The sequence below is a fragment of the Microcaecilia unicolor genome, chromosome 4 (genome assembly GCF_901765095.1).
Source record: "Microcaecilia unicolor chromosome 4, aMicUni1.1, whole genome shotgun sequence".
Lineage (NCBI taxonomy): Eukaryota > Metazoa > Chordata > Amphibia > Gymnophiona > Siphonopidae > Microcaecilia > Microcaecilia unicolor.
In genome coordinates this window covers 4,262,749-4,274,955 of record NC_044034.1, presented here as the reverse complement: position 1 = coordinate 4,274,955, position 12,207 = coordinate 4,262,749, and the positions used below count along the sequence as shown (strand labels likewise).

The window sequence follows — 12,207 nt, the reverse complement described above, 5'->3', positions numbered from 1 at the left end:
GTTACGCAGCGCTGTACAAGTTAAAACATGGGGAAGGACAGTCCCTGCTCATGAGAGCTTACAATCTAAAGGTAACAAACTATGTAGTCAGTGTAGTCAGTGTATCATGAATGGGGAAGGTGGTTAGGCGCCAAAAGCAAGGGAGAAGAGATGGGTTTTGAGTAAGGACTTAAAGATGGGCAGGGAGGGCGCATGGCGAATTCTTTGCTTCGGTCTTCACTGAGGAAGATTTGGGTGGGATACCGGTGTCGGAAATGGTATTTCAAGCGGACAAGTCAGAGAAACTTAGACTTCACAGTAAACCTGGAGGACGTAATGGGGCAGTTCAGCAAACTGAAGAGTAGCAAATCTCCTGGAACAGATGGTATTCATCCTAGAGTACTGACAGAACTGAAAAATGAGCTTGCACAGCTACTCTGTCACGTTTACAAAGCTGGAACTGGGTTTGTGAGCCCTTGGGCAGGCAGGCAAAACCACCCCAAACTAGAAGCAAGGCAGAACAGACGTACCGGCAAATCCAGGCTAGGTCTCTAGGCAGTCAGCCAGCAAGCAGAAGACAGGTCCAGGCAAAGGTTCAAAAGGCAGGCAGCAAGCAAAGCAAAGTCCAGGATCAGGCAAGATTCAAAAGGCAGGAAACCAGCAAAAGCAGAATCGGGTCCAGACAAAGTCTCTCAGGCAGAAGTGCACAAGCACCCACGTACCAGGGCCTAAGGCGATGCAAAGGCAAGCAGAAATGTTTCAAGATGGCTAATAAGCCCAGAAGCAGTTGAGACTCAGTTGCTGCAATCACCAGCAGCTATGGGTGCTGTGCAGGCTCAAACAACACAAGCAAACCTGGCAGCCTGGAAGATCCGGACCGGACTAAGCTAAAATCTGGAACGGGTGATGGTCCATAGCAGCCATCGGTTCTGGCCACCAGAGGGCGAGGAACGCACAGACAAAACATACTCATTTGCAGACTACTTTCAATCCAAGGTAGAAACTCTACTACAATCTATTCCTACATCCCAAAACATTGCACCTAATCACAGTCCTCTCACAGATGACAGTTGCCCTACGGACAGATGGTGGGAAACCTTGCGACACCTTCCAATCCATAAGCCCACCAAAATTTGAATCCATGCTAGCAAAATCCTCTTGTTCTTTGGACCTATGCATAAGTACATAAGTACATAAGTAGTGCCATACTGGGAAAGACCAAAGGTCCATCTAGCCCAGCATCCTGTCACCGACAGTGGCCAATCCAGGTCAAGGGCACCTGGCACGCTCCCCAAACGTAAAAACATTCCAGACAAGTTATACCTAAAAATGCGGAATTTTTCCAAGTCCATTTAATAGCGGTCTATGGACTTGTCCTTTAGGAATCTATCTAACCCCTTTTTAAACTCCGTCAAGCTAACCGCCCGTACCACGTTCTCCGGCAACGAATTCCAGAGTCTAATTACACGTTGGGTGAAGAAAAATTTTCTCCGATTCGTTTTAAATTTACCACACTGTAGCTTCAACTCATGCCCTCTAGTCCTAGTATTTTTGGATAGCGTGAACAGTCGCTTCACATCCACCCGATCCATTCCACTCATTATTTATACACTTCTATCATATCTCCCCTCAGCCGTCTCTTCTCCAAGCTAAAAAGCCCTAGCCTTCTCAGCCTCTCTTCATAGGAAAGTCGTCCCATCCCCACTATCATTTTCGTCGCCCTTCGCTGTACCTTTTCCAATTCTACTATATCTTTTTTGAGATACGGAGACCAGTACTGAACACAATACTCCAGGTGCGGTCGCACCATGGAGCGATACAACGGCATTATAACATCCGCACACCTGGACTCCATACCCTTCCTAATAACACCCAACATTCTATTCGCTTTCCTAGCCGCAGCAGCACACTGAGCAGAAGGTTTCAGCGTATCATCGACGACGACACCCAGATCCCTTTCTTGATCCGTAACTCCTAACGCGGAACCTTGCAAGACGTAGCTATAATTCGGGTTCCTCTTACCCACATGCATCACTTTGCACTTGTCAACATTGAACTTCATCTGCCACTTGCACGCCCAATCTCCCAGTCTCGCAAGGTCCTCCTGTAATCGTTCACATTCCTCCTGCGACTTGACGACCCTGAATAATTTTGTGTCATCGGCGAATTTAATTACCTCACTAGTTATTCCCATCTCTAGGTCATTTATAAATACATTAAAAAGCAACGGACCCAGCACAGACCCCTGCGGGACCCCACTAACTACCCTCCTCCACTGAGAATACTGTCCACGCAATCCTACTCTCTGCTTCCTATCTTTCAACCAGTTCTTAATCCATAATAATACCCTACCTCCGATTCCATGACTCTGCAATTTCTTCAGGAGTCTTTCGTGCGGCACTTTGTCAAACGCCTTCTGAAAATCCAGATATACAATATCAACCGGCTCCCCATTGTCCACATGTTTGCTTACCCCCTCAAAAAAATGCATTAGATTGGTGAGGCAAGACTTCCCTTCACTAAATCCGTGCTGACTTTGTCTCATCAGTCCATGTTTTTGTATATGCTCTGCAATTTTATTCTTAATAATAGCCTCCACCATCTTGCCCGGCACCGACGTCAGACTCACCGGTCTATAATTTCCCGGATCTCCTCTGGAACCCTTCTTAAAAATCGGAGTAACATTGGCTACCCTCCAGTCTTCCGGTACTACACTCGATTTTAGGGACAGATTGCATATTTCTAACAGTAGCTCCGCAAGTTCATTTTTTAGTTCTATTAATACTCTGGGATGAATACCATCAGGTCCCGGTGATTTAGTACTCTTCAGCTTGCTGAACTGACCCATTACATCCTCCAAGGTTACAGAGAATTCGTTTAGTTTCTCCGACTCCCCCGCTTCAAATATTCTTTCTGGCACCGGTGTCCCCCCCCAAATCCTCCTCGGTGCAAAGTAGAGCTTTTCAAACTCAACCCCCCCCCCCCCCCCCCCCCACTGTGGATCACATTAGAAATCTGATAGAGACCTCACTGACAGAAAGGAACTTTCCCAGGGAGATGGGCGACATCATATTCACTCCCCTCCTAGAAGGCAATTCTCTCGATAAATCTCTCCATAAGAAATACCGCCAGTGGCCAACATTCTAACATCTACATAATCATGGAGGCAATAGTGGCCACCCAATTCCAAGACTACCTGGACAGTCATCAATTGCTTGATCCCATGCAATCTGGATTCAGGCCCCTCTACAGCACAGAAACAGTAATAACAGGACTACTGTCGGAATGCCAGTTACTAATGGACAAATCTTCATCATGCAACTGGACCTTTCAGCCTCAATCAACCTGGTGAATCACCATCTCATACTGAAAATTCTACGTGGAGTAGGCATCACAGGAATGGTTCACAGGAATTTTATAACACAGATCAATTCAGACAAAATGGCAACAATCTAACCAAACCTAACCAAAGCTTGCCCACATGATTCTTATTAACAATTGTTATACATTGACCATGTTTCCCATTATCCTTTTTTGCTACCCCATATCCATTCCTCTCCATCTTCCTAAGCCTACCTCCCAACGCTCATTTCCTTCTGCACCCTATCTCTTCTATGTTCAATTTACTTATCTGTCAACCCTATTAATTTTGCGTTACTACAAACTGTATATTTTTTCTTATGACTTTGTAATTCTTTATATTGTTACTATGTAAGCCTGCCATGTGTGGGAAAGCGCGTCACTGCCCCTGGAGGACAACCCCGGAGGAGCACAGCGATGTGAGAGGCGAGAGGAGCGGCTGCAGAGCCAACAGCCAATCCTGATAGCTGCCTGCGATGCCGTGCTTGCTTCGTAGAAACAGCTGATGGTGTTTTGTAGCGGCCGTTGCTGTTCAAGCAGCAGTGGCCAGAAATTGGAGCTGGTGCCGCCTGTGTCGCTGGAGACTTGCCAGGTCTGTTGGGTTGGTGGGTGGCTGGACGGGCCTGGAGGGAAAGTGGCTGGGTGGACGGAGAGGGGGGAGCGGCGGCGGCGGCGACCTGGGGGGGTGGAGGGGGGAGCAGTGGCTGCGGCAACATCAGGGGGGGGGAGAGTGGTGGCGACCTTGGGGGGGTGGAGGGGTGATCGGCGGTGACCTCGGGGGGGCGTGGCGGTGACAGAGGAGAATCGCTGGGTGGCTGGAGAGGGGGGGCAGGGGAGAGAGGAGAATTGCTGGGTGGCTGGAGGGGGAAGGGGAGAGAGGAGAATCCCTGGGTGGCTACAGGGGGGGCAGGGGAAAGAGGAGAATCGCTGGACGGGGGGGCAGGGGACATAGGAGAATCGCTGGGTGCCTGGAGGGGGAGCAGGGGAGAGAGAAGAATCGCTGAGTGGCTGGAGGGGGGGCAGGGGACAGAGGAGACAGTCACACTCTCTCTCTGTCACACACACACACGAACATTCACTCTCTCTCACACACACAGTCACTATCAAACACACTGTGTCAAACATACACACTCCAAGCAAAACCTTGCTAGCGCCCGTTTCATTTCTGTCAGAAATGGGCCTTTTTTACTAGTAACATAACATATAGTAACATAGTAGATGATGGCAGAAAAAGACCTGCATGGTCCATCCAGTCTGCCCAAGACAAACTCATCAATATATATAAACGGCGAGTGACCGTACTCACCGCAAATGCGCAGTAGAGACTTCCCTCTCTGTCCCGCCCCCGCGTCAATACGTGATGACGGGGGGGGGGGAACCGCTGACGTCGCTACCGCTCCCCCCCCAAGGTAGCCACTACCACCCCCCTTTCACCCGGCCCGGGCCCTCTCTTCGTTATTCAACTTACAGCAGCAAGCAGCTCAGCTTCAGCTCCCGTCGGCCTTCCTTCCCTGCCTGTGCCCCGCCCTCGCCGTGACTGCTGTTTTGCCGCTGCTGTAAGTTGAATAACGAAGAGAGGGCCCGGGCCGGGTGGAGGGATGGCGGCAACTCCGGGGGGGGGTGGGGGTGGGGTACGGTAGCGGTGGCGACCTCGCAGGGAGGGGGAAGGAAAACCCCAATATCAGCCCGTTTTTACGGGCTCAACGGCTAGTATGTGTATACCTTACCTTGAATTGAATTTGTACCTGTCCTTTTCAGGGCAGAGACCATATAAGTCTGCCCAGCAGTATTTCCCGCCTCCCAACCACCAGTCCCGCCTCCCATCACCGGCTCTGGTACAGACCGTATAAGTCTGCCCTCCCCTATCCTTGCTTCCCAACCACCACCCCTTCTTCCCCCACCTGCTCCGCCACCCAATTTCAGCTAAGCTTCTGAGGATCCATTCCTTCTGCACAGGATTCCTCTATGCATATCCCATGCATGTTTGAACTCTGTTACCGTTTTCATCTCCACCACCTCCCGCGGGAGGGCATTGCAAGCGTTCACCACCCTCTCCGTGAAAAAATACTTCCTGACATCTTTCCTGAGTCTGTCCCCCTTCAATCTCATTTCATGTCCTCTCGTTCTACCGCCTTCCCATCTCCGGAAAAGATTTGTTTGCGGATTAATACCTTTCAAATATTTGAACGTCTGTATCATATCACCCCTGTTCCTCCTTTCCTCCAGGGTGTACATGTTCAGGTCAGCAAGCCTCTCTTCATACGTCTTGGAACGTAAATCCCAAACCATCCTCGTAGCTTTTCTTTGCACCGCTTCCATTTTTTTAACATCCTTCGCAAGATACGGCCTCCAAAACTGAACACAATACTCCAGGTGGGGCCTCACCAATGTCTTATACAGGGGCATTAAAACCTCCTTTCTTCTGCTGGTCACTCCTCTCTCTATACAGCCTAGCAATCTTCTAGCTACGGCCACCGCCTTGTCGCACTGTTTTGTCGCCTTCAGGTCCTCAGATACTATCACCCCAAGATCCCTCTCCCCGTCCGTGCCTATCAGACTCTCCCCGCCTAACACATACGTCTCCCTTGGATTTCTACTCCCTAAGTGCATCACTTTGCATTTCTTCGCATTGAATTTTAATTGCCAAACGTTAGACCATTCTTCTAGCTTCTTCAGATCTTTTTTCAAGTTTTCCACTCCCTCCGGGGTGTCCACTCTGTTGGAAATCTTGGTGTCATCCGCAAAAAGGCAAACTTTACTTTGTAACCCTTCGGCTATGTCACTCACAAATATATTGAACAGAATCGGCCCCAGCACCGATCCCTGAGGCACTCCACTACTCACCTTTCCCTCCTCCGAGCGAACTCCATTCACCACCACCCTCTGGCGTCTGTCCGTTAACCAGTTCCTAATCCAGTTCACCACTTTGGGTCCTATCTTCAGGCCGTCTAGTTTATTTAAGAGCCTCCTGTGGGGAACCGTGTCAAAAGCCTTGCTGAAATCTAAGTAGATGACGTCCATAGCACGTCCTTGATTTAATTCTCCTGTCACCCAGTCAAAGAATTCAATGAGATTCGTTTGGCACGATTTCCCTTTGGTGAAACCGTGTTGTCTCGGATCTTGCAACTTATTGGCTTCCAGGAAATTCACTATCCTTTCCTTCAGCATGGCTTCCATTACTTTTCCAATAACCGAAGTGAGGTTTACCGGCCTGTAGTTTCCAGCTGCTTCCCTATCCCCACTTTTGTGAAGAGGGACCACCTCCGCCGTTCTCCAATCCCTCGGAACCTCTCCCGTCTCCAAGGATTTATTAAACAAGTCTTTAAGAGGACCTGCCAGAACCTCTCTGAGCTCCCTCAGTATTCTGGGGTGGATCCCGTCCGGCCCCATGGCTTTGTCCACCTTTAGCTTTCCAAGTTGTTGATACACACTCTCTTCTGTGAACAGCGCTCTATCCACCTCATTCTCAGGTGTACTTTTGCCAGTCCCTCTCGGTCCTTCCCCAGGGTTTTCTTCAGTGAAAACAGAACAAAAGTATCTATTTAGCAAATTGGCTTTTTCCTCATCATTTTCTACATAGCGTTTTGCTGTATCTTTTAGTCTCACAATCCCCTTTTTAGTCTTTCTCCTTTCACTAATATACCTGAAGAAGTTTTTGTCTCCCCTCCTTACATTTCTAGCCTTTTGTTCTTCCGCTTGCGCCTTTGCCAGACGTACCTCTCTCTTGGCTTCTTTCAGTTTCATCCGGTATTCCTCCCCGTGTTCCTCCTCTTGAGATTTTCTATATTTCTGGAACGCTAACTCTTTAATCTTTATTTTCTCAGCCACTTGCTTTGAGAACCATATCGGTTTCCTTTTTCTCTTGCTTTTATTTACTCTCCTTACATAAAGGTCTGTGGCCCTGTTTATTACTTCTTTTAGCCTGGACCACTGTCCTTCCACTTCTCGTATGTCCTCCCAGCCCATCAGCTCCTTCCTCAGGTATTCTCCCATTTTGTTAAAGTCAGCTCGCTTGAAATCCAGGACTTTGAGTTTAGAGTGGCCGCCATCCACATGAGCCGTTACATCAAAACAAACCGTTTGATGGTCACTGTTTCCCAGGTGTGCAGCCACTCGGACATTTGACACACTATCCCCATTTGTGAGCACCAGATCCAACGTGGCTCCCTCCCTCGTGGGTTCGTTCACCATTTGTCTGAGCAGAGCACTTTGGAAAGCATCCACAATCTCTCTACTTCTTTCCGATTTTGCAGACGGAACCTTCCAATCTACATCCGGCAGATTAAAATCTCCCAACAACAGCAGTTCCTCCAATTGTGTCGGGGGTCTGTAGACAACACCCACGTGGACCAAGGTTTTATCCTCTCTTGTTAAGGTGATCCATATCGCTTCTTCCTTTCCCCACTTCCCTGTCATTTCAGTTGCTGCAATATCATTTCTCACATACAGAGCTACTCCTCCACCTTTACGTCCCTCTCTATCCTTCCTAAAAAGATTATAGCCTGGTATGTTTACATCCCATTCATGGGAACCACTGAGCCATGTCTCTGTGACTGCAACTATGTCCAAGTCATTCTCCAACATCAGGGCTTGAAGGTCATGAATTTTATTGCTTAGACTGTGAGCATTTGTGGTCATTGCTTTCCAACTACATTTCCTAGTATGTGTTTTGGGTTTAGTGATTTGTGAGTGTCTTTTCTCTTTGGGTACCTTCTCCTCTTTTTGTTCCCTCTTCCTTGCTTTTTCTTTTTCTTCTGCTTCAATTTTAGTTTCAGGAACATCACAGTGCTGTAGTGGAGCAAAAGAATTTTGTAGTGGCAACACTTGTGCGGGTGGATGCTTCTGTGTCACATGATGAAGTCTGCCTGAGCCTACTGTGAACCATCTGTTCTTATGTGGCTTTATTCTTTGAGGCAGTGGTGAGAAGTTATGATTCTGCACAGTCCTATAAGTTGCTTTAATTGCATCTAATTCTTGCATTACTTTATATAGCTCTTGTTTTAAAGTAGATAGCTGAAGACAGATAGGACAAGCTTTAAGTTTCCAGATGATTGGCCTTGAAACTAAAGCAGCACAATTATTGCAGATTATTATAATAAATAATAATATTGTTAGTGATATGCAATTTATCCTTAAAATCGAGCATGATACCAGAAGATTGGAGGGTGGCCAATGTAATGCTGATTTTTAAAAAAGGTTCCAGGGGAGATCCGGGAAATTATAGACCGGTAAGTCTGACGTCAGTGCCGGGGAAAATGCTAGAGGCTATTATTAAAAACAAAATTACAGAGCACATCCGAGGACATGGATTACTGAGACCAAGTCAGCACGGCTTTTGTGTGGGAAAATCTTGCCTGACCAATTTACTTCAATTCTTTGATGGAGTAAACAAACGTGGACAAAGGGGAGCCGGTTGATATTGTGTATCTGGATTTTCAAAAGGCGTTTGACAAGGTACCTCATGAAAGGCTACAGAGGAAATTGGAGGGTCATGGGATAGGAGGAAATGTCCTATTGTGGATTAAAAACTGGTTGAAGGATAGGAAACAGAGAGTGGGGTTAAATGGGCAGTATTCACAATGGAGAAGGGTAGTTAGTGGGGTTCTTCAGGGGTCTGTGCTAGGACCGTTGCTTTTTAATATATTTATAAATGATTTAGAGATGGGAGTAACTAGTGAGGTAATTAAATTTCCTGATGACACAAAGTTATTCAAAGTCGTTAACTCGCGACAGGATTGTGAAAAATTACAGAAGGACCTTACGAGACTGGGAGACTGGGCGGCTAAATGGCAGATGAGGTTTAATGTGAGCAAGTGCAAGGTGATGCATGTGGGACAGAAGGAGCGAAGCCTGGAGTTGGCATCTCAAGAAAGATATAGTAGAATTGGAAAAGGTGCAGCGAAGGGCGACTAAAATGATAACGGGGATGGGAGACGATTTCCCTATGAAGAAAGACTAAGGAGGCTAGGGCTTTTCAGCTTGGAGAAGAGATGGCTGAGGGAAGACATGATAGAGGTGTATAAAATAATGAGTGGAGTGGAACAGGTGGATATGAAGCGTCTGTTCATGCTTTCCAAAAATACTAGGACTCGGGGGCATGCGATGAAACTACAGTGTAGTAAATTTAAAACAAATCGGAGAAAATGTTTCTTCACCCAACGTATAATTAAACTCTGGAATTCGTTGGTTGGGCTGGCTGGGGCCTGGGCACTGTTGGAATGTGTTATTGTGGGGTTTCTTGGTGGGGTGGGCGCTTCGTTCGCTGCCTAGGGCAAGGGATGTATGTATTTGGTGATTGATGTGTACCTTTTTTTGCCCTGCGGTGGGGATCCCGCCCCCGCCCGGGAGCCCGCCACCGTGGCCATCCGGCATTTTGATTGCTCTTTTGTGGTCGGGATGATGGCTGTGGTCTCCAGACTTCGCTCCTTCTGTCTTGCTGCGCCCTATGCCTGGAATAGACTTCCTGAGCCCCTACGTCTTGCCCCATCCTTGACCATCTTTAAATCTAGATTGAAAGCCCACCTCTTTAACATTGCTTTTGACTCGTAACCACTTGTATCCACTCGCCTTCACCTACCCTCCTCTCCTCTTTCCTCTACACATTAATTGATTTGTTTGCTTTATTTTTTGTCTACTAGATTGTAAGCTGAGCAGGGACTGTCTTTCTTCTATGTTTGTGCAGCGCTGCGTATGTCTTTTAGCGCTATAGAAGTGATAAGTAGTAGTAGTAGTCTCTTGTAACCAGAGCTAATATTGTGATGTCATAATGCCTCAGTCCACCAATAAGAGCCAACCTCATCAGTGATGTCACAATGGCTTGATTGTCCTATACTTGGCTCACTTTTATTACATAGCTCTTTGAGCAGGGACTGTCTTTCTTCTATATTTGTGCAGCGCTGCGTACGCCTTGTAGCGCTATAGAAATGATAAGTAGTAGCAGTACTAGGGGCTCATTTTCAAAACACTTAGACAAGTTCCATAGGTTACCACATAGCTTTGTAAGTCTAAGTGCTTTGAAAATACGCTTCATTGTCTTCTCTATCGCGGGGTGAAAATAATCCCTAACACTGTCTGTCGGTGTCTGTATAGTGGAATCACAGTCAAAAGGACACATTAGTGGATTTGATGGTTTGGTATAATTAGTTATATATCAGATTCAGTTACCTGCGTATCTGCCACATTCCATCCACCAATCTGCATCAAAATAAAGATGAAGAATGATCAGATCTCAAAGAAGAGAAATAAGTACAATGATAAAAAAATATATTAAGGGTGGACAATGAATAAAAATTTTAATTGTGATTAATTGTGTGATTAAAAGTTTTAATCATGCAATTCACCGTGCTTAATCACAGCATGCATTTTGGGCATTAAAAAATAAGGTTTCAAACAGCGTTCATTCAGTCTCTCCCAAGCCCCCTTCCCCAGCCTCTCCCCCAGTTTCTCTCATGCCCGGCCTTCATTCAGTTTCTCTTCCCCACCCCCCACATTTACCTCTACAGCAGGGTTCGGGTTCGGCTTTGCCTCAATCTCCTTGTCTCCCCCTGCACAGCGATCGGGTCTGCAGATACTTGAGTCACACAGTGCAGGAAATTGGGGAAGTCTTATGGTTTCAAGTCTCAAGAGATCTTCCACAACTTTCTGCACCATGCAGGGGGAGAGAAGGAGTTTGAGGCAGCTCCGAGGAAGGAGAAAAAATCCTGAGCCCTGCTGTAGATGTAAGCGTGGGAGAGGGGTGGATCAGCATTTTTAAAAAAACAGGCATCACGAAACATGGTATTCGTTAAAAAAATTAATGCATTAATAGTGTTATTAATGTGTTAATTTATAAACTGAATAAAACTTACCAAATTCTGCAGGATGTGATTTTATTTTGTACAAAAAAAATAAATAGAGAGAGAAATGTTAGAGATTCTGAATTATCAAAATGTCCTTCAATGATCTCATAAGTACATTCATACATAAGAACTGCCATCCAGGGAAAGTCTGAAGGTCCATCAAGCCCAGTATCCTGTTTCCAACAGTGGTGAATCCAGGTCACAAGTACCTGGCAAGATCCCAAAAGAATAAAACACATTTTCTGCCGCTTATCCCAGGAATAAGCTTATGACAGCAAACGCATGACTTCCAGGTTGTAATGCAACAAAATAAAACAAGCTTTGCCTTGTCAGCCATTCCTTCTTCAGGTTATACTGAAATAGGAGGGACAATCGATAATGCAAGGTCATTGTTGCCTTGGGCAGAACTGATGGTACAGTTGTTATAAAGTAAGAATGTGACATCATCCAGCCCATATTCAGCCCACGGCAGTCAGCATTTTTTATGTTTAAATCATTTTTTATTAATTTTAGTGCAAAATCCACAAAAACATATGAACCCAGTCATATAAACAACAACCATGTTCCCACCCCAAACCATTCCCTTTTTCACTCCCCCCCCCCTTTAAACAACCATAATAATGAGAAAAAGACTGCATAATTAGTGTGATATTGACTGGATAATACGCTAGCTTTTTGGTTTTTATATGTGATATGTGCTGTTTTTTTCATTGTGTGACATCAGCCTTATGCATTATTTACTATGTGACGGGTGCTGCTCTTTTCCCATTTGTTCCCAGATGTTCCTTTGTAGTTTAAGTGTTGGAGGGAGAGTTATCTTTTGTGAGTGTGTCACTAGCTGGTAAAAGTGGGACTCTCACTTCAGCAATTGGTGTAATTTTTGATTGTTTTTAAATTCCATTTATTTTGTAATTCCTCTTTTTGCATTATAAACCATTGGCTGTGCCGCTCAGGTGGTGTATTCTATTTATTTATACACACTGTTTATACTTATTCATCATTTGTACTTGGTGCTGAAATTGGTGGGACA

General features: G+C 46.1%; 2 protein-coding genes across 6 annotated transcripts in view; both read right to left on the bottom strand.

Moving 5' to 3' along the window:
• Positions 1-12,207, bottom strand: part of LOC115468254 (E3 ubiquitin-protein ligase TRIM39-like) — an 872,633-nt gene that overhangs the window by 578,982 nt on the left and 281,444 nt on the right. The window lies entirely within an intron of this gene.
• The window catches only part of LOC115468247 (E3 ubiquitin-protein ligase TRIM39-like), a 61,579-nt gene that overhangs the window by 1,668 nt on the left and 47,704 nt on the right, over positions 1-12,207 (bottom strand). For 2 of the 5 annotated variants that reach the window (XM_030199787.1, XM_030199791.1), the window contains 2 exons: positions 11,187-11,192; positions 10,504-10,533 (listed from right to left, as the gene is read on the bottom strand). The exons of 1 other annotated variant lie outside the window; for it this stretch is intronic. In XM_030199787.1, coding sequence (XP_030055647.1) covers positions 10,504-10,533; positions 11,187-11,192 — 36 coding nt within the window. The remainder of the gene's footprint in view (positions 1-10,503; positions 10,534-11,186; positions 11,193-12,207) is intronic. 2 more of the 5 variants (XM_030199788.1, XM_030199789.1) reach the window with 1 other exon arrangement.